The sequence below is a fragment of the Lepisma saccharinum genome, chromosome 1, assembly GCF_977018435.1.
Source record: "Lepisma saccharinum chromosome 1, izLepSacc3.1, whole genome shotgun sequence".
Classification (NCBI taxonomy): Eukaryota; Metazoa; Arthropoda; class Insecta; order Zygentoma; family Lepismatidae; genus Lepisma; species Lepisma saccharinum.
In genome coordinates this window covers 154,949,929-154,973,584 of record NC_139229.1, presented here as the reverse complement: position 1 = coordinate 154,973,584, position 23,656 = coordinate 154,949,929, and the positions used below count along the sequence as shown (strand labels likewise).

Here is a 23,656-nt window from a genome sequence, read left to right as displayed (position 1 = left end):
ACCTCCCTTTGCTGTTATTGTAATGTTAAGTTCTTGTAAACTGCTGGCAGAATTTGTTTTCATTCTTCTTGGCATGGTGAGTAGTTGATGTGTGTTTGTTGCTTGAGTGGTTCGTCTGGCATGCAACCAACACTCCAGCTCATCCCAGAGATATTCGATTGGTTTCAAGTTGCGGCTTTGGGTGAGCCAGTTAGGTACTGCCACCTGATTTTGTTCAAACCATGATGCAATTGACCTTTGTGTTTGGGCAGGAGTATTATCGTGTTGATACAAAAAAGGGCCTATTCCAAACTGTTGCCAAAGTACGGGAAGCATGTTATTGTCTAAAATGTCTTGGTGCATGCCAGAGGTCATCGACCTATTGGTTAAAACTAACAGTCAAAGTCCAAACGAGGGTAAAGAGCCCCAGATCATTACCTCCCACCAACAAATTTCACTGTTAACACAACACACACTGGCAAATGCCAGTTTACCAGGCATTCGCTAGGTCCACACATGTTCATCCAATTACCATATGATGTCTCATCACTCCACAAGACCTTCTACTGCTCCATAGTCCAATGACAGTGTTGTTTGCAGTTTGCACCACTTCAAACGATTTATGAGCATTGGTGCATGCGATCTAGGATGCAGCACAACCAAGTCCTATCACTGGTCTGCAAAGGAATTCCTATGTAATCATTGATAAGGCTGCCCGACAATTGGTTTGCACAATATGCTTCAGAGTTTTCCAGTTCAGTTCAGTTAGTGTTTTTGGCTACCAAAGCAATGCAGCCAAACTTATTGGCCCTGACGATCATGCATCATTTGAAAGCTCACAACTCTCTCAGTTTGCTGATGTGACAGCAAAGGCATCTAGATTGTTCTTGCATTTGTGCCTTTACTTCCATAGTGTTAGTCATGTGCATCATATGGCAAGCAGTGTCAAAGCACCCTAAAAGGCCCAGAGGTCTGGCCAACCCTAGTATATTTGTTTATTACAGATAATTTTATTACTTATAATTTCATTGGGTGACGTTTAATACATAGAAACTGAAATTTTAGTTCTTACAATAATTACTGCAAATTTCTATCCCTGCCCAGTACTTTATCTATGCATGCAGTGAGACACATTTGCGTGGTTCTCAGCTGGTTCCATAATATCCTATGTAGTCCATGCAGGAAGTCTTAATATCAGGGGCTGACATGCCTGCAACATACGAGATGAGGTCAGCCTCATAGTTCTTCCCAAGGCTACTGAAAGGGAAGAGGCTGCAGTCAGGCATGCCTTCTTTCATGAATATCGTGGGTGTGACATCACAGATGAGGACCAGATAAGCTTTTCTACTCCACATGGAAAGAAACGTGTTTACTGTTTTGAAAGGTTCACTTTTCTTTTGTAGATTTTCAGCAAAAATTCAGGCTCGACCAGGACTTGAGTCCAGGTTTCAAGCATTCTGTGCCATTGCTCTATCACTGAGCAACCGAGCCGGCCTGGCTTCGCCTGATTTTTCACTGTCGCTGTCACCAGACACCCATTGCTGTTGGTTCCAAATGCACCAGTCATGTTATTAATAGGATGTCAAACCTCCCTTAGCTGTTATTGTAATGTTAATATGCTCACCATTAAGTTCTTGTAAACTGCTGGCAGAATTTGTTTTCATTTTTCTTGGTATGATGAGTAGTTGACGTGTGATTGTTGATTGGGTGGGTCTGGCATGCAACCAACACTCCAGCTCATCCCAGAGATATTCGATTGGTTTCAAGTTGGGGCTTTGGGTGAGCCAGTTAGGTACTGCCACACAATTTTGTTCAAACAATGAAGCTGGCCTGGCTTCGCCTGATTTTTTGCTGTCGCTGTTTTACCTGTGTGGAATCGTCTCTGCAAGTGCTACTGCACTGTTGCCTTTGAAACACATTGCCTGGTTCCTCCCAGTGTAGAGATGTCAATTCTTCTATTCTATCTTAACATAGAATAGAAGAATTGACATCTCTATGCTGGGAGGAACCAGGCAACGTCAACGTCTACAGTGTTTCAAAGGCAACAGATTCTACTGTGGTAGCACTTGCAGAGACAATTCCACACAGGTAAAACAGCAACAGCGAAAAAACCCGGCAAAGCCAGGCTGGCTCAATAGCTCAGTGGTAGAGCAATGACACGGAATGACAGAGACCCAGATTTGAGGCCTGGTCGAGCCTGCATTTTTCGCTGAAAAATCTACGTAGTACTTCTCCTGTGTGGGCCTAATTTAAAGAATTCACTTTTGTTGTCTATATTTTTGATAGAATTATTTTTTTATATATAACTAGTATGATTGTGGCTGTTGCTGTTGCAGTTTATGTTGTATTTGAAATGCCTAAAGAGTATGGTGTCGAGATATGTAGAAATAATGAGAGAAACAATAAGAATATTATTTTTCACAAATTCCAAAAGTATTATATTTTTCTGGTTTTGTGGGTTGCACAATCTATAAATATAAAAATGGATGTATGTTTATATGTATGTTTGTTCTGGCATAACTCTCGAACACCTGGAGCGATTTCAACCAAAATTGGTACACATATCACTTACAATCTGGAAAGAAATACTGCGATGGCAAGACCCCCCTGGCACCCCCAGCGGCGGGGGTGGGAAGGGGGTATTCTGTTCCGTGGCATTTTCGTGTGTCATATCCTGCAAGACATGCTTCCCACTACACAGCACAGAGAATTTGGTTGCCTACACAGAAGGTGCGAAATTGCCACAGTTTTCGGGGTCGCTCAGATGAATAGTGACACTACCAATACCGTTCAACTCCAAGTTAATTTTACACTATAGTTAGAATTCATTATTTTCCTTTCTAATAGAAGATTGGAATAAATAAATTCCCGAGCAACGCCGGATAATCAGCTAGTGTAAATATAAGACCCATTTAAATCTGAAAATAGTAAGATTTGTCAGGACACTTTTGTGAACAACATTATGAAATAAATGTGCAACATGAAGAATTGCTAGGACTTCCAATTACAAAGACAGATTTAAAATTGGCATTTTACCTTCAATGAATTCAACTCACATTAGCTAGTCTACTATCGGAATGACCGACAGGAGCCAATGAAAACTAGAAAATGTGTGAAGCAGTTGGTGTATAATTTGCATCTTTTGAAGAAGCAACACACAGGCGAGTCTTGTTACAATGACGTTCCAATCAGTTTTGTACAGGAGGAAAATCCACAATAACGAGTGCAAAATTGACAATTTGTGTTTCTCCCAAGTACATTTACCATTATTTTTATATATATTATATAGTTTATTATATTAATTCACCAATCTTATGTGCAGTAGTTTATATGGGGTGTAACATAAATAAGTTGGATTGGAGACTTTCTGTACACGTATAATATAAATGTATGATAATGTGCATAATAAATACTTTTGAGATTGAGGCAATATGGTATTTTCAGTTGGTAGGGGCTATATTTTTCTTATCCCCTCTCCCCTTTCCAGCAACACCACGCTTTGCCACTGCTGGCAAGTTAACTTTAAGCACAGGGGTGTCTGATGACTTTTGGCCATGTATATACATACACACTGTACGAACCAGTAGCAAATTAACAATCTTCTTTCATAGGGCTTGGATGACATATAGTTGATGCACCTATATTCATTGTTTCTTTTAGATGTCTCTGGGGCAAACACTCAATGACCTTCAATCTGGCCATGGCCCAAATACCACTGTGGAGCTTTGCCTTTCTAAATCATCATCATTTGGGAAATTCGTCATGAACAAATTCATTGAGTGTTCAAAACTTGACTACTATGAGATAAAAGAAAAACTCCTCAGATATAACCTGAAGGAATCTTACAGGTCTGTCTAGTTTTTAGATTCCATTCACTGTCCAATGACAATTTAAAATCAATTTTCATTCAATAAACCAGATTCAAATGGACTAATAAAAAAATAAAAAAATAAAAATATGTAAATTATATCTCCTAATAAAGGAAAATAAATTGTTAACTATTCTGATCATGTTTAAAAAAACAAAAAAAAAAAACAACTAAAATGTCTTGGATGACATTGGCCCCTTCTGGCCATCAGATTCAAATACATTCCTGAAAAAAAATTCGATGTAAATTTTGAACACTCAAAGGATAGAGAAATAAATAGTTAAATTATTAATATTTTTAAAAATGGTGAAAAGACGAGGGAGTCATTCCATGCGAAATCAACACAGCCTTTGACCTGACCATCTCCGATTTTCATGAAATTTGGGGAGTTGAAACTATGCATGGAACTTAGTAACTATGAAAATTTTTAGTCTCGTGCGTCTTGTAATTGTTAAATTATTCAAGGTCAAAGTTTGCAGAAATTGCCTTTTTTGAGCCCGCTTAGCTGTACTAAATCTGCTGTAACTCCGCTTCTATTTTGCCTAGGAAGCTCAAATAAAGCTTATTGTACAGGAAATTGAACAAGCTTTCCAGTGATATATAACAAGCCTACCTTTGGATAAAAATATAATTTTGTCACGTGACCTTGACCTTTGACCTTGAATATCTCAAAACATGTCATCACCAAAAATCGTGAAAAAAATATATTTGGTCCCTCATTCCATACTATAAAATATATCAAAAAATCATTCTGGGACTGCGATGGGATCAGAAGATACAAAATAATATGTGTAACTATGTGAATGATAAAAACCCCATTACATGAACTATGAAGAGTCAAATGTCCCTTAACACTCACTAAAAAATGTGAAGGAGTTATTCTGGGTATAATTGGTCATGAAAGAAATAGGTTAGGCACAGGGAGATCCCTAGCCGTGTGTATCAAGCGCAGGTCCGGCATATTGTTGACCGCCATATTGAATTCAATTCAAAAATTTCAAAGGAAAGGGGGTGATGTGATATATCAAATGAGGCTAGAATTTCACGAGAAATGAAGTGACGGAGGATTTTCCAACGTATCTTATGCCAGCAAAAAGTTATACACATATCTTTCACTTACGATATATGCACATTATAATGTTGTCAATGTTCCTGTGAGCACACTCGTTGCCGTCTCTCACACTCGCATAGAACATTTGGCAATGTAGCAGGTGCAACAACATCGCAAGCCTTCTCTCAGATGGTCAATATCAGGGACTTTCAGTGCATGCACCATTCTCTTCAAGGTAAAAGTCCTTCTAAGATGTTAGATCTGGGGAATGTGCAGGCCTTTTAATAGATCCCCGTGTGCCCATCAATCTACCTAGAAAATTACCATGAAGAAATTGCAAAAATGTCCACATAGTGTGGTCACACTCTGTCCTGTTTCAAAACTCTCGAAAAGTGCCATATCCCGTAAGAAAGGGTGAAAAAAACTGTTCACTTAACAAATCCAAGAAGCCCTCACCATTTAAGGTTCCGTTGTTGAATATGGACCAACCATTTCCGTTCGCCATACATTATACCACATAATTAGCTTACCAGCAACAACCATTCGACTGAGCAAATCACAGGTATTGCATATTATTTTTATTAACTTCACCGTGAACATAAAAATTAGCCTCGTCACTGAAGAATTTTTCATTCCAAAGGAAGTGTCACGTAATTGTTTGAGATACTTTTCCCAATATTCTTCACTATTCAACTATTTGGTGAATGTAGCTGGTTAAAATCATATGCAATGGTGCGTATACTTCTTTTTCTCCCAAGATGTCAGCATGATCTCGATGAGTTCCTAACACGTTAGGAGCATTCCAATGCTTTGTTTTTAACACCTCGAAAAGGAGGAAATGGTTACAAGCATGCAGTAATAAATTTTTGCTGGTTAAATATATTTTGGATAAACCTTCGTCACTTCATTTCTCGTGAAATTCTAGCCTCATTTGATATATCACATCACCCCCTTTCCTTTGAAATTTTTGCGCTGAATTCAATATGGCGGTCAACAATATGCCGGATCTGCGCTTGACACACACGGCTAGGGATCTCCCTGTGCCTAACCTATTTCTTTCATGACCAATTATACCCAGGATAACTTCTTCACATTTTGTAGGGAGTGTTATGGGACATTTGACTCTTCATAGTTCATGTAATGGGGTTTTTATCATTCACATAGTTACACATATTATTTTGTATCTTCTGATCCCATCGCAGTCCCAGAATGATTTTTTGATATATTTTATAGTATGGAATGAGGGACCAAATATATTTTTTTCACGATTTTTGGTGATGACATGTTTTGAGATATTCAAGGTTAAAGGTCAAGGTCACGTGACAAAATTATACTTTTATCCAAAGGTAGGCTTGTTATATATCACTAAAAAGCTTATTCAATTCCCTGTACAATAAGCTTTATTTGAGCTTCGTAGGCAAAATAGTGGCAGAGTTACAGCAGATTTAGTATAGCTAAGCGGGCTCAAAAAGGGCAATTTCTGCAAACTTTGACCTTGAATAATTTAACAATTACAAGACGCACGAGACTAAAAATTTTCATAGTTACTAAGTTCCATGCATAGTTTCAACTCCTCAAATTTCATGAAAATCGGAGATGGTCAGGTTAAAAATTGCACATATCTGTGTTGATTTGGCATGGAATGACTCAAGGGTAGGTTGAAATGACATGGAAAAAACCTGATAACTCAGTGGTTAATGTTGTTGCATTGTAATCAATGGTTCCAAATGTTTCAATTCCCAGTAAAGGAACTTTGCAGAGTGGCTCGAATCTCCCTATAAAGAAGGTCCAGCCCAGATTAGCTCATCTGAGCATGCAATGGAGTTAAAAAAAGCTTTTTCTTGTGCTCTTTTCTCTTAATAAGCACGTTATTACAGATCAGATCTAACAAAATTAATTGCATTTTATAAAATGAAATTTAACTTACCCATGTAACTGGCACTTGTAATTTTACTGGTTCTGTATGGATTGGGCACCAGTGGTTCACCAAAGTGCCCATAGTATGGATTTCTACTTGGTCTTCTGTAATGAATGCCAGATTCCTTTCTGTATCGAATTACAGTTCCTACAATAGAAATGCAAGCATGTATGATTCAATGGTATGGAAATTGTACACAAGAATAAAAATAAGGTATGAAAGGTACCATCTTAACTGCATTCCAAGGGGACGTGTGTAACCTTCATTCATACATCTTGCAGATATTTTAATTATGCAGGGTTGTTTCCAATTGGATTTCATCTCAGAAAATGCCATGTCTCCACATGGACGTCTGCAGGAATTTCTCCAAGGAGGAGGAAAGTGTGGTAAATTTTTTTCCAAACGAGACATATTTCCCCCCATAAAAGTGCTGCTACCTCAAAAAACACTTATTCAGATTGAAGCTATCATGTTCCTGCAACACCCTTCCAATAATAAACATAAATTACTGTGAATGAAATGAAATATATATGTATGTAATATATAAGTTTATGGCAACATCCATTTTCCAGGGGGGACATCCATTTGTCTCCACCAATCATGCTCAATTTGGTGTCTCTTCATGATAACTATAGCAGTGGTGGTCTACTTGGTAGGGCATCTGATCTAAGGTCGGAATTTTTCCAGCCTTGTCCCTGTATAAAGTGGCTCCGTGGCTCACCCAGCCTCAAATCAATGGGTACCTAGGGGCAAACCTGGGGGTAAAGGTGGTGCTGATCACATCACCTCCAAAATGGCCAAGAGAATATGTGGGTCCCCACCTCCACATTTCATAAACGTGCCTTCATGTGTACGGGGAACTTGACCTTTACCTTCATGATAGCTATAGCTCTGCACCATAATTTCCATTGCAGCAAAGAACAGCTATGTACATTTTTTGTTTCCACTCCTGTAAGTCCATAAGTCATCTATGGTAAGAGGACATGAGACTTCACTTCTTATCTATGAAACTTGTCCTCTTCTATCTTTTTATTTTTTCACAAAGTGAGTAACAAGTAGCAAGTATTAAGCAGCTGCAACTGCTCCCATATAAATAGTTAAATTAACTGAGATCACAGCATTTCTTGATTTTTCATCTTATGCTTTATTTTTTTTAATGTTTTGCACCAATGCATTTCAAATATATGTAGGTTCTCTGCATGGACGTCTGCAGGATTTTTTCCAGGGAGGGGCAAGGATGGTATTTTTTTCCAGGGGGGCAAGCAAGGCACATTTGCCCCAATAATAGTGTTGTTCCCTCAAAAAACATAGCTTAACTTTGAATTTATCATATTCATGCAATAATTAACACATATGATTGTGGCTGAAATGAAATTATATGTGTGAAATATATAATTTTTGGTATACTTTCATTTTCCAGGGGGATCCATGACTCTCTTGCCCCCCCCCCCCTTTCTGGACGCCCATGATTCTCTGTAAACTGGTACAGAGGCAGAAGCATCATTACATTTGAGTTATTGGGAGCAGTACTTGAAGTGGAAATTCTTAACTATGGGGAAGCTTGGTTGAGTTTGGGGGACAGGTGAGGTGATGCTTGTATAGTTCAACATTGAGATAATGCAGTAGGTGGGGTGATGCTTATGCAGATTACAATAGCTGGAGGAATGTTTTATGAATATTTTCTTAGCTGGGGGACAGCATCCCACCACATTAATACATTTTTTCTGGATTACTGATGAGGGATGCATCTCTCTATTCTCTAATGACCCCTGTACAAGGAAAAACTAAGCAATGTAGAAATTAGAGAGGAAATGTTTAACCTTTTCCCTACTAAATGACATAGCTCCATTCAGAAATATCCTCAGTGTGTTGTAAATTTGTTACCAAAATGAAATGCCCCTTGTTTTGTATTATATATTATATTAAAAGAAATAGTAGCTTGAGGTTTTTATTAAAAATCTATCTTGTCCTGTTTTATTTACCCCTACCCTATTCTTGAATTATTTTAGAATCAAATTAAATTGAAAAAAAATCCCCAAGCTTTTGACGACTTGTAATAATAGGAATAACACAATGAAGGGTAGTGATTGTTCTAAATTTGCATCAAGAAACGTTGTTTCCAAAAGATGATACCACAGACCTGCACTCCTTCTTTGGGTCTACTAAAATGAAGAATGGTACTTCCTCTTTAAACCAATCCATTTATTTTCACTTTGGAATACAAATCCAAGCAATTCAATGATGTAAAATGACATCATAATGTAATGATGTATGGGCACATCACAAAATCTCCGAGATTGGTCAGGGTAAGCTAACGGTTATGTTTAATTATATGAAATTATATATAATAGCCAATCTTGTGCATCTTAGAGTGGAGAAGCTGACATGCTAGATATTAATCCTTAACTGTTTCATTTTGATTAAAAAACCTTTACTTGTTTTCTTTGCACACAACAAACTTCATATCGAAAGCTCTTACCTTTCCATTCAAAAACGCCAGGTGCACCAATCAGCAGTTCTGAACCATCCTGCAGACAGAGATATAAAATCAGGAATCATAAGGATATATAACCCAACTTATTGCAAGATGGAAAGCAATTATTAGTAAATTTACAACAATAGTAATGTGTTCTATGCTCATGAAACTATTTAAATAATGATGGATAAAATTGTACCATAAAGTTAATATTAGGGATGGGACAGATTAATCGGTACTCTATTGGTATCGGCCGAGACTAGAGGAAAGGTACTCTCTGAAAACATAGTGTTAGAAAGGTACTAGACAATGGATAATGACCTGTTAACACTACTGTATATTGATTGAATAATATATTCATATCAGTGTATCTGTAATATTAATGACAATTTTAATAATCTGATATATCTATAAATGTCTTACAATTTAGTGCAATATTGTGCCATCATGTTACAGTTCATATAAGATATATAAATAATAAGTCTCCATTTCGAACTTTTTTAAAAGTAAATGCTTAAATATGCAGCTACTTTGGCATTGCAAAGGCTTGGTTTATGTGGCAACATACACTTATTAAGGAGGTCAATGAACTATTATGGTTCTTCAAGAACCATTTGGAATATTATATCAGATCAGTAGAATATCGGTTATTGTATCAGGAAATTTTATATCGGTATCTGCCAAAATCTCATTTCAGTCCATCTCTAGTTAATGTACACAAAATGTAGTAAATTACTGATTTGTAGACCATGTACACCTATTTTCCTCCTTTGACTTTTATGCTCTAGAGGTTAGGGTAGTATACTGCCAGGGTGTGAAGTCCAAGGGGGGGGGATGGGGGAGGATTTTCCCCCCACCAAGGATCTTGACCTAAAAGATCCCCCTCCAAAATTTCCAGGGGGGGAGTTTTTGTTACGACTACAAAGATAAGAGCATTTAGTTATGACTTCAATATACTTTACTAAAGATAATGTCGACAAAAGAATGAAGACAATATCTGTCTCCGTATGTGTTTGTGATTCCTCACCCGAATCCAATAAATTCAATGCAGTAGTAAAGACCAGAAACTTACGGCTTTGATAAGGAAATATTTCCTTTCAAGAGGACAATGACAGATCTACACCAGTAACAATATGTACACAATAAAAACAAAACAAGAATACATGACAAATCTAAGTATGAAAACTAATTGATCTATTTTTGATCTATATTAATAGAAAGCAAAAATTAAACAAAAATTATATCTAATAAAACCTATTTCAATTATTTTGTAATTTATTGCCATTTTTAACCAGTTGGTAAAAAAAATGTTTTCTACTTTAGTATCTGATATGTATACGAGTGAGCACTGAATTCCTTCATATATGTATTTGTGTGTGTGTGGTTTGTATGTGCATAAATTATGATCTTTCTCCCCCACCAATCTTCAATGATTTCGAACTCTGTATACTGCATACAGTTTCATTAAGAAAAGGTCAAAGTGAAACTATCCCTTGCACAATGCAACATGCCATCAAGGCATATGGGGAATGTGGAAGAAGGGCCATCTAACATTCACAATCTCTGCCATTTGTGGAGGTGATGAGTACAGCACAATGCTACAGCTGCCTTTAACACCCAGGGTTGCCCCCAGGTACCCATCTATTAGAGGTTGGGTGAATCCTAGACGTGCAGAGATCTTGCTGGAAAATTCTCCAATGAAATCAGGCAGTTCAGGAATCAAATTTGGATCTCCTGCACGACAGTTGGATGCTCTACCAGCTAGACCAGTGTGACTACATTTATATTATAGTTAATGAATCTTTTAAAGTAAAACTTGTAATATAGTGCTAGGAGAAAAGGTAATTGAACAAACAAAAAAAAACAAAAACAAATGCTACTCTACAGTAGTTGATCAAGTAGGTTTACAGGTAAGAAATTAATTTAGTGCATGGTCCACTTACAAGTACTCCTACATTGCAATGACCCTATTGAAAGCTCACTGGGTCTTTGCAAAGCAGAAGTGATTGTGGCTGCAATGATATTAGTTGTACAATATTAGATTAGAAGAATGATTGGAAACCTACCTCCACAATATGAACTGAAATTCCAGCCTCTCCGTAAGAGTAGTAGAAGATAATATGTTCATCAGTTTCATGCTTAAATCCCTGCTTTCCTGAAAGTGCAAAGGATAATTATATTTCTTTGAGGCATGCGTACTAATGTTATCCAGTTCTAAGTTTTGGATAATCTCCTTCAACACTCCTCCCATGACCACATGATAGTCATTATCTGCAACTACCACAGTCTGCAGATATAAATTGAAAAAGCAATATAATTTTTGTTCTGAGTAAAATGCTTATCAGGGTGCACTTTTCTCTAATTAGCATCTATGGATAAAGATCTGAATCAATCAGAAATTCAACCTGGTCCCTTTAATTACAAGACAATAGCATTAACCAATAGGTTTTGGAAAAACAGATGTTCTACCTCATAAGAAGAAACATAGTGTTGTCCCCAGTGGGGACAAATGCATGTTATAACTAGAGATTCATAGGTGTGTATGATGGAAACTTACCAGTATTTATCAGAGGTAATAATTTGTAGGAATTGCGAGACCAATGCTCCTCAGTTGTAAGGTAATAGCATGCTCCATTCATTAAATAGTATTCGCTGAAGAACTGATTTTTCCATCTAGGAGCACATACCTGCAATTGAAAAAATATTAACATTAATGTTATTAATTAATTTGTTTGCAAAGTTTGTTTTAAGTTCACATGTGCATAGAAAGGCCAATCAGGACTGGACCTGTAGATTAAAATAGGATTTGAACCACCATGTGTTTCCGTTGGGGATCAAACCTGGGATTACAACAACGTTACAACTACAACTGTAGGACTTCCTTTCATTTAAATTAATATGATAATTGCTATATATTTGGTACAGTGGTCGTGAAGATATTAATGAACATTCTAGATAGTCGACCACGTCCTGTTATCGTGACTTCCATTAATAATATGGGAGAAAATATACGCGTGGAATGCTCTTGGTAACAATTTTTGTGTATGAATTGGGTTCATTATTATTATCATCATTTCTTTTAAAAAATACACACTGAAGCATTTGCATTTTTGATATTTACTGTCGCTTTATTCCGCTTGAAACTAATCGCATCGATGATGATAACTGATGATTGCATGAAATGACAAAGGAAAACCCACAAAACGCCCTTAGTGCCATCGACATGAACATAAGGAAACTTTCAGACCAATGGGACACGCAATACGGGATGTTCGCACTGATGTGACTAGTGACACAGACACATCCAGACTGTAAAATAGCATTCATTGGGTATGAGGGTCCGAACAGCAAACCATTCATCAAGCGACACATTCAGCACACAATCATGTGTCATATTTGCAGGCTACTTGTTACTTCGGTCGGAAAGCTCCTTAAAGGAAGGGTACTCAGCCCAAAGTGGCACGCCACAGGGAGAGTTCCCAACGAAGTGACAAGTGACAGTGTCTTCACTCTATTACCAAGCGTTTGCTGCTAATTGTGCAAACAACAGATCTAGGTGACACGATAAGTCGCTCATTACAACAACAGATCTAGGCAACAGAATAAGCTTTGTCACTTGTGTGTCACTCAAACTGAGCCAGATTAGAACATGTTGCCTCACTTGTCGCTTGAGGATTTCACCAACCGAACACTGGCCTGTGCTGCCTCTCATGTCACTATGGTGTGAAATGTTGCTCTTGATTGGCACGTTTCCAAGTGACATGTGTCGCTTCAGTCTGAAAGCTGCCTTGGACCGAACGACCTGTGTTGCTTTGGTGTGAAATTCCCATATTGTTTGTCACGTGATGCTTTGGTCAAAAATCTCCTTGAGGAAATGGTGCAGTCAGAGCTTGTGTCCCTATGGTTTGTAAGACTGCTTTGATTACCGACTGCTCGCTTGTGGTTTGTTGCCTTGGTATGAAATATCTCTCAGGATACTATTTATATTCATATAACATAGAAAAATAAATTCAAGTACACAATCCAACACCTGATGTCCAGAATCACATTGTGATGTTTCTTCTTGTGTGATGCAGGCTATTTATTTAATTTTATTTTACTTTTCTTTTCAAATTAATGCCATTTCATGACTGCAAATCACTCCACAAATATAACTGTTTCCATCAATTCACCGGCACTGTAGTTTTAGTATTTGTGACCATTTTCAGGTGACCTTTTTCAGGTGGGGTGATTATGTTTTAAAACATGTGAAAATTTATTCTACTACTCAGTCTACAATTAAAAATACTTAATTTCAAATTATTTTAATAATAATATCTCTATATGCATGCTGAATAAACATATTATTAGAGCTGAGCCAATGTAAGGGTATTGGAAAGTTGATCGATTGATTGAATTGGTGTTTTAAGTCCATTTTATGCACAGTAAGGCTAATTGGGACTGGACCTACAGTTTAAAGTGGGATCCGAATCACTATGTGCCGCCACCAGGTATCGTTACAAGGCAACGACACTACCACTGCACCATCAGGAGGCCCCGGGTATTGAAAATAATTGATTGTAATTTATTTATATACCAGCCGATACCTTTCCCGCATTTTGGTCTTTCGCGGCCTGCAAAAAAGCTGCACAACACTTTCGCAGTGTCTAATTAGGAAATTATGCAAAATTTGAAGTCTTTTTAGTATTTTGCATTAGTATTGTGTGAACACACTGTATTTTGTGGTAACGTGTAATTTAATATGCTGTAGTTCTTGAATATTTTAAAGCAGAAATCTTGGTAAATTGCTGCATATAATTTGAGTGAAATACTAGAACACTAATATTAATCAATATTTTGAAGAACTTCAAAAAATAACAATATTTTGAACAACTTCAAAATATTGATTAATGTTAGTGTTCTGGTATTCCACTTGTAATTATTACAATTTTAAAGCATCAGTATCCATATTGGTATCGGTGCTAATCGGTGAGAGTATTGGTATTGGTTCAAAGTGGTATCGGCTCAGCCCTAATTATTATTATTAAATAACTATAAATTAAAAATGATCAGTAGAAACTCAGGTGAGTTATGGAAAATTTTCCCAGGTTATGAAAGCCCATGTTTCTTTCATTTGACACAGAATATAAGGCAAGTACGATGTAATTATAGATAACTGAAAGGAAAAGCATCATACCACTGTCTCACTGCCACTTGCATAATGGACATCTAATGCTCCACCTATCCAAGCATAATCTTTTTTATCTTTGCAGTTTTGTATTCCTCTTTGTACTTCATTTCCTGAAATAAAGCAAAAATACAGGCAAGTTAAAATGCATATTGCCAAAACTTGAATTCATTTTAAAATTATAAATGGTACCGTAAGAATACTGTTTATGACAGGATCACCCAAACTACAGCCTGGGGGCATGGGTATTGGGAGAGGGGGATTCAACTAGTCCATTGACCCTCTCTCCCTGTAAATTGGCATTGTTCATTTCAAGATACAAAAACTAAGAAAGCTTATTATTTTTATTGTTAATAACTGAAATAAGGTTCAGTTAGTTAGTATTCCAGAAGAATAACCAAAATAAAAGTTTTGTTAGATTGAAAAAACTTAGTACAAAATACTCAAAGAATAAATACTTCCACAGTTTTCAAAACTTCCAGAAATTAAGAGTTTCATATGAAGGCTCACACAACATGAACTTTATGGAAAAAAAATATCATCTAACTTTGGTGTATAAATGTTAACATTTATATATATATATATATATATATATATATATATATATATATATATATATATATATATATATATATATATATAACTAAGCATTTCAGTATACTGACTGGAAGGGAGGCAGGGGGCGTTACCACCCCCCCCCACTCCTCCTGTAATATGAATGTCAACCAAAAATTATGTATTTTGCACATAAAATGTCATTTCAACCAAAGTAATTTATGTTAATTATTAGAAGACCATTGCAAGAACTTCAAGCTAAATGAATATTTTTTTTTAGGGATAATACAAACCTAGTTTGTTCCCCCTGAAAAAAAATACCTTCTTGCTCCTCCCAGGAAAATCCTGTGGACATCCATGCCAGAATGAAATGGATAATTTGAAATGCGGATATCCATTATCCGTATCGTATCACACCAAAGGTGTGATTTGAACCCGGTAAAAAAAAAAAAAATAATGAAAAAAAAACAGTTGTGCTAGATATCCATTCATATGATGGGTCAAGTAGAAGTCTTTTATAAGACATAGAATAATAAATAATACATATTTTTATTATAATATTATTATTATTGTTGTTTTTGTTATTTCTACATTCGAAGAATTTTACCTTGACTTCAGAAGTATTACATATTATGCAAAAAAAAAAACAAAAAAAAACTCAAAAGCTGTTAATAAGAAGATCTAGAATTTCTTAAATTTGAATAATGCTTCAAGATGAAAGACCTTTCTTACCTTCCCACTTCTAGTTCTGAAATATAGTTATGGATAACCACTCTTTCATTGTGCTTTCCCTATAAGTCGCATGATATTAATACTGATGAACAGCCATTTATGTACACACATTAATTTATTTTTAGATCTACAAGTTTGATTGATTGAATGACTAGGTTTATTTTACATCGCTTTTCAGCCACTTTTGGCTTATCGGATGAATGATGAAACTGATAAAGGAAAACTCACAAAGTATCCCCATGCCCAGGCCAGGATCCGAACCCCTGGAATTATAGGATGTTTTGCTAACTACTCCGCCATCGAAGTATTCCAACACAGATCAATCTGTCCATATACAAGGTGCATCTGAAAAGTTTGGTGAATGATCCCATATTTGAAAAATCACATTGGTTAGGATGACTCGCCCGCGCATGTGCATTGAGAGACATGTCAACAAGCGGCCCCTATTGTGCAAATCGCCAAAGTGGAGCAATGGTGCATGCTGCGACAAAGCTAACGGAGTGAGTGTACGAACTCGTGTCATTGCAACATGGAGCGCAAAATGGAGCAACGCGTTAACATGAAGTTTTGCTTCAAATTAGGGAAAACGACGACGGAGACTCATGGAATGTTAGTGCAAGTGTACGGTGTTGAAGCAGTGAGTAAAAAGTGTGTGTTTGAGTGGTTTAAACGCTTTAGAGATGGAAAGGAAGGTGTCGAGGATGAGCCGCGTTCAGGTCGACAGTCAACAAGCACAATCCAAGACAACATCGAACGAGTGAGACGGATGCTTGCAGATGATCGGCGATTGTCGTTGAGAATGATCGCAGAAGAGTTGCAGATAAGCAAAGTACGCACTATTGTTCACGAACATTTAAAAAAGCGAAAGATTTGTGTCCGGTTTGTACCACACATGCTGACAGACGAGCAGAAGCGAACTCTGATGGAAACGTCTGGAGATGTCATCGACATGTCTGACCGGAATCTGCAGTTTTTGGAAACCATCATTACTGGAGATGAGACCTGGTGCTACCAATACGATCCGGAGACCAAGAAACAGTCAATGGCATGGCGTTCATCATCTTCCCTGCCTCCTAAAAAAAGTCTGCTGACAAAATCCAAGATTAAGACTATGTTTTTCGCCTTTTTCAACAGCAAGGGCTTGATCCATTAAGAATTTCTACCAGCGGGTCAAACTGTCAACGCGGAAGTTTATGAGGGAGTTTTGAAACGGCTGCTGCAACGCATCCGGCGGGTTCGGCCAGAACTGTACCGGAGTGGACAGTGGACTTTCCTCCATGACAACGCCCGTCCGCACACTGCAATCCGCATGGCCAACTTTCTCGCTCAACGCTAGGTGACTGTTCTTCCACACCCTCCGTATTCTCCAGATTTGGCACTGGCAGACTTCTTTTTGTTTCCCCGCCTTAAATTAGCCCTGAAAGGCTTCCACTTCGCAGACGTTGCGGATATCCAACGTGTGACCACTGTGCTTCGTGTGATTCCACAAGAAGCGTTTGCTGCCAGTTTCCAACAGCTTTACAACCGATGTCAGATGTGTGTTGTAGCTAATGGTGATTACTTTGAAGGCCAGTAAAGGTATTTTTTTTGTAACTCTTGTTTCCTTTATTTTCTGAGACCATTCACCAAACTTTTCAGATGCACCTTGTATATACATACATATTATATATATATATATATATATATATATATTATCAAACAACTTCTTCTTGGAAAGTTTTTATCTTACCTACTGTTGACTTTTCTTGTGATAACAAAGTCAATACTTGACCATATATTTTTATCATGGTTATATTGACAAGTCATATCTGGAAGATTGTCAGTAGGAAAGGTTAACACTAGGTAAGAAATTGAATCACCTATATTTTTATGCTTACATGATATCTCATTAAAGTATTCTGTAAACAATATTCATATTCTAATTAATTTCATCATCATTGTGAAAAAAGAATAGCCAGTAACTATTCTTAACTTCTAATATGTGCTGGTCTGCTGTTTCACACTAAGGTTGAGATTTCATTTTATTTATTTAAATCTTCATTTCTAAAATCTAAATCTAAAATGGCCAGAAGAGCTACCAAGACTTTTATAATATTATTTAAATAATTACATTTAAGAACTGTATTCTTATTTGCTTTTCTGCCACTTTTGTCTAATCAAGAAGATGAGAATAGGTGATGATTAGATGAAATTGATGAAGGAACAATCATAACACCACTCTTGTCCATACTGGGACTCAAACCTGAGTACTTTGGTAGGAAGATCAAAAATGACCAACAAGCTTGGCATTTAAGAACTTGAATATAACTTACACATATTAAGAATTAACATATTCATGAATTTTATATTTGTAGTGCACGTTTTACAATGTGCAAGACATTATATGATTATGGTTTAAAAATATTTAGTAGTAAATATATTTCATTAATATTATTTTAAATTTTGGCAACAGGGCTGCCATTAGTGTGGAGGCACATGGTATAATATGCAGTGGCAGATCCAGAAGATACAGTTCGGAGGGACGAATTACAGTTGGGTATCTCACCTCACCGAGAATCCATTCTTGTCTTGTATAGTACTGTAAACAGAAGCCAACCATGTTCTAGATATGAAAGTATATATATATTTTTGGTAAAAATAGGGTCCAGGTCTGGAATAGATTCTTATTATTGTCTGTCATTATTAACACAATTCCTCCTATTATCAAGATAAACTGAATTATCAGGTATGAGGAGTATAGTGAATAAACAAAAAACAAACCTATTCTATCAAGGGATATCGAGCCAGATCCCCTCTTGAGGCATCTTGCAGAGTAGGTCTAGTTCCGAATGGCCTATCATGAGCAAAAAGTGGGCTTAATCAAACTTTAAAAAAATATATTCTCGAGCCTGGTAAACTTTGTGATAAAAGACAGAACAGTAGAGTTTTGAAAAATATTAGGCATAATAATATATTCAAAAACCTGGCAGTTGGGAGGGGTCATCGCCTCTATCGCCCTCCCCATGGATCTGCACCTGATAATACGGGGCTTCACGCTTTGAGGGGCATTGCATAACTAATGTATGCCTAAATCTGAATCCGCATTCTGAAAGGCTAAAAACAGCCCCCTCCTCCCAAAATTGAATTGTTGAAAAGCCGGAAAGGGTGCTTTCAAAATATTTTACTACCTTTAAATACCATTCAACAATGCATGGATTGAAAGAAAGAGTTAATCTCGAAGGTTTCATCCTGTCTGCTTCTCTGCTAGCATGATCCAGTTTCTGTAGATTACATGCTACCAACAGAAAAAAATAAAATCAGAGGCAGTAAAAGCAATGAATATGTAGTGAATGGATAGTAACATATGTTTTCCGAGCACTGAAACAAGGCCTCAACTAGCAGCGCTGGAAGTGGAAATTGCTATCTGGGGGGATGTTTGGTTGAGCCTTTGGTCTAGCTGGGAGAATGTTTCTATGGTTTAAAATTGTAACAATGTGAGAGCTGGAGGGATGCTTTGTGAAAAATTTGATAGCTGGGGATACCATCCCCTCACATCCCCCACTCCTCACTTCAAGCACTGTCAACTAGGAAAAAAAATATCAATAAAAGTTGTTTGCCTTATGTGAGTGAAATTTTGTCAATTGTAATAGGGGATAAAAAAACCTTTGTTTACATATATATAAGGGCCTTGCAGAAGCAGATATAGTTTGGACAGGGCCTCACATTTCCTAACAGCAGCCCTGGTATGCAACTAAAATGAAATATGCCAAACCATTACCTGAGGTATCTAAGATGATATGTTCACAGCTATTCGCTGAAGAGTTTAAGTTGCAGCGATAAAGAGCCCCTGGTTCTCGAACAGCTTGGTGAGCAATATATGTAGAGTTCGCTCTAGGAGCACCCACCAGTAATCTGCAAAAGAGAAACAGCAAGGTGAGATGAGGTTACAACTTTATAGGTAAAATTGTATCTATTCTCCATCTACCGTAAGAAGAAAGTTAATGTAAACAAAAACTGAGAAATAGTCCCTTTCCTATTTGTTGGTTCTGGTGTTATCTTGTTCCTTGCTCAGAAATATAGGTATTGATCATAAGTATATTTAACCCATAATAGTGTTGCCCAACCAAGGGGGAAAACCCACTCCTTCAGTTTGAAGTTATGTTCTTGCTACACCCTTATAATTAACAATTTACTGTAACCGACATGAAATTATATGTGTGAAATATTAATATTTAGGTTCATATTCGTTTTTGAGGATTCTGGACGACCATGGGCATAGGTAATGTAGAAAAAGGAAACTGAAGTTTCTTGGGATGTTTTGCGTAAAATCTGCTACTCGAAAGAATACCCACCCCCACATAAGGACACTCACAGGGGCACTTGCCTTGCCCTGAGATATCTGGAAATCCCTCATACAATTCAAATTTTGAAATTGTAGCATGAAAACAGACATGAGGTGACATGAAGTAGATTAGGTACCCCTGAAAATTATCCTAGTACCGGGGATGCTTTATGAGAATTCTCTTAACTGAGGGAAATCCACCCCACCTTTCCCCACTTTAAGCACTGCTGCACCTCCTTAGAAAATATCCTGGGGGTCGCCTTGACCCTACCTCCAACTTAGAGCATTAGTGAAAATTTTAAGTCACACACAAATACAATTATATTCAATTCGTATATGGATATACATGTACACAGTGTGTTTCTGTGAACCATCGACAATCTTTTACAGCATGTAGATGACACCAATGTGAACAACTTTCCTTAATAACGTTTTATCTCATTTCGACTCTATGGGTTCAAACCCCCGCTTAAGTTTGAATAAAATTACCAGATTACCTGTTCTATCCGCTTGTTCATAAAAAATTATTTGGACTTATTTTATTCTCCTAAATTAGATACGTATAGGTAGGGACATTGAATTTTTGCGATGCACGAAATCGCGAAATGTGAAAAAAAAATTCAATTTTGAACATTCTGCACGTAACTACACCCCCAATGATGAAATATACATGAGTTTTATTCGCGAAGTAATGCGAAATGTGTGCTTTTCCACGAAATGAACGCTTTTTCGCAAAATAACCGTGAAATATCATCAAATTAAGTAGAAAAAACCCAAAAACCGGCAATCGAGGTTGTGCGCGCAAACTGTCGATTTGTAACGAATCGTTTACCTAAAGCAGCTGAAGAACGTTTCATCTTCGATCACATCAGGAAGACGCTGCAAATTGGGATTTCCCATGCACATAATCTCAGTTCGAAAAATTCGTTCCCTGTCAAGCTGCATTCTTTTCTTCCCCCGAATGTCTACTCCACTTCCAGTTTCATTGAACTTGCTAGCTGTAGCAGCGATAAGATTAGTCTGTTCCCGCACATCAAGGGAAACAATGGTGTCATTGGTGTTCAGTCATGAATGAATTTTGTTTATCATCATGTGATTTTCAACATGTGTTTGTGTGTGCAGTAGTGATTATTTTATTTGTTGGACAGCAAGGATATCCTTTCAATACATACAATGAATAAATCACTTGAGATATGCAATTTAGAAATGAAGTGATTTTGTTTTGATGTTTTCTTTTTGGTTGGACAGCTAAGTACTTGTGCATGTGTACAGCATATAAAAATCAAGTAGTTTATCAATTTATAGCTCTTTTGTATGTTGTTTCCTCTCATAATGAAAAAGTGTGTGCCAATTTTTTTTTTCACCGCTGGTATATACCGCTGATCTAACATTTTATTTACAGCTCTTCTCATTTTTTATTTACCATAAATTCGTCTCCCTACGTATAGGAGACGATACGGATAGGAAGGAAATTACGAAATTCCACACACTAGATGGGAATGCAGAACAAATGTCTACAATTTCCTGATAGTTTCGGAATTTCTGCGACAAGAAACTGCATTGATACTGTCAAATCAGTTATATTTTTTCCTTCGAGTTTTCTTAAAGAAATTTGGCCTTTAAAAACGCAGTGTAAGAAAACCAGGGAAACACCTTAACATTCTCAAGTTGTTTGACACAAGATGAACAGAAAAGCATCAATATTAAGTAGTGTGGCTTGTGGACACCTCAAAAGGGGTACTGTGAACATATCGGTATTCTAAACGAGATATTAGAAAAAAATGCCCACTCTAATCATGGACGTCCGCAATTTTTTTCCACGGAGGAACAAGCAAGGTATTTTTCCATGGGGCATATTACCCCGATAATAATGTTGCTTCCTCAAAGAACACCACTTGAATTTGAAATTATCACATTCCTGCATCCTCATAATAATAATTAATGTAAATTACTGTAACTGAAATAAAATTATACGTGTGAAATATATACCTTTTTAAGGGGAAAGTGTGGCCATCCTTGTCCCTCTTCCAGATGTCTATTCCCATATATTATACTTTCACCTAGAAATTTAGTGTAGAGGAATCCTATTACCGTTACTAAACAATATTATATCTTCAAGTTGATGAAAATCCAAAGCAACTACGGGGTAAGGGAGTGGAGTGGACGAAAATCAATTGGGGGGGGGGCAAACATTTAAGTAAAAGAAAGCAAGGCTAGCCGAATATAATAGCAGCAGGACAAAAGGACACTCAAGATGGTATTAGTTTTTATGTCTCTCTTGCATTATTTCTTCTAGACGGCCAAGAGCGCCTGCAGTGGGGCACAGAGGGGTAATTGCCCACTCAATTTAAAATTTTACCGGGAGTTGGCCCTCGGCGCCAAACAATCTAAATGAAAAGAATGTAAAGAGAATGCCATGGCGCCCCATGAATTTTTTTGTGCCCTATAAAATCAATATTGTTTTCAGTTTGTAAAATTTTGGGTCAGAAATTTTTCTTGCTCGCTTCGCTCGCATTTTGCTTCTATCCTCTACTGCATTTGAAATTACTAGAACGAGAGATAGAAATAATAACAACTATGGACTTCAGACTGTTTCTGCTAAACAGTTTTGTCGTAAATGCAGGAACAATTGATCGGAGGCCAGCCCCCATGGTGCAGTGGTTAGCGCATAGCGCTACGACGACAGGGGTGTCAGGTTCGAATCTTGGCCTGGGCATGAATGTTTGCGAGTGTCCATTCATCAATTTCATCACTTATTCCAATCATCGCAAATTAGCCAAAACTGGCCCAAAAAGCGAAGTAAAATAAAGCAAATCAATCAATGAATCAATTGTTCGGATGTAAAGGTGCGCGCGCACATTTCAGAGACAATTTATATCATTTTTGCTGTTGATTTCTTATGGGGAGGATGAATTGATTATGTAATGTATTTAAATAATATGTATAATATATATATATATATATATATACACACACACATACTCTCAATGCAATAAAACTAAAAGAGCGAGATAAAATGTGTTTTTTCTTTTCAGACTGAACTTTCATCAAGGCTTTTGTACTCCCTAATCAGAGGGTCTGCGCACGCCTATGTCAATGATATACTTCGAAATAGATTTCGGTTTCTTTTTAAGAAGTGTAAAGAATATGATAATGAATATGTACACACACACACACTCAACTTTGTCGGGTCAAGAACCTCCACTCCCCCCCCCCGCTCCCCAACAAGCTTCAGGTCAGCTGTGTCTCGGATTTTCACATATGAAATATAGTAACCCTAATCTTACCAAAAGTTGAACCCACCCCTCACGTGAACTATGTATATAAACGCCCATGCCTGCAGCTATGCAACACATTCATGGTTGCCACTAGCATTTCTCTACCAGGAAACGACATGTTTAGTATACCGCGTTTGTTACAACCTGCCCCCTTTCCCGCGCTAGGGAGCGCTCGACAGTTTCGGTGCCAATGAGAAACGAGGAAAAAATCGTCTGCTGGGCAGCGAGCAGCGAATGGAGGCCAGAAGAGAGGCGCTTACGTAGACGCTGTTGCGACGTTGCGTATTTTAATTGGCTGCCTGGCTTTGACT

The 23,656-nt window shown here is 37.2% G+C and overlaps 1 protein-coding gene across 1 annotated transcript in view; it reads right to left on the bottom strand.

Annotated features, from left to right (window-relative positions):
• LOC146002889 (integrin alpha-PS3-like) overlaps nt 1-23,656 on the bottom strand; it is a 102,440-nt gene that overhangs the window by 70,255 nt on the left and 8,529 nt on the right. Inside the window, exons 2-7 of the mRNA XM_083140969.1 lie at nt 19,504-19,637; nt 14,469-14,572; nt 11,850-11,979; nt 11,359-11,447; nt 9,296-9,344; nt 6,826-6,963 (exon numbers count right to left, since the gene is read on the bottom strand). Coding sequence (XP_082997095.1) covers nt 6,826-6,963; nt 9,296-9,344; nt 11,359-11,447; nt 11,850-11,979; nt 14,469-14,572; nt 19,504-19,637 — 644 coding nt within the window. The remainder of the gene's footprint in view (nt 1-6,825; nt 6,964-9,295; nt 9,345-11,358; nt 11,448-11,849; nt 11,980-14,468; nt 14,573-19,503; nt 19,638-23,656) is intronic.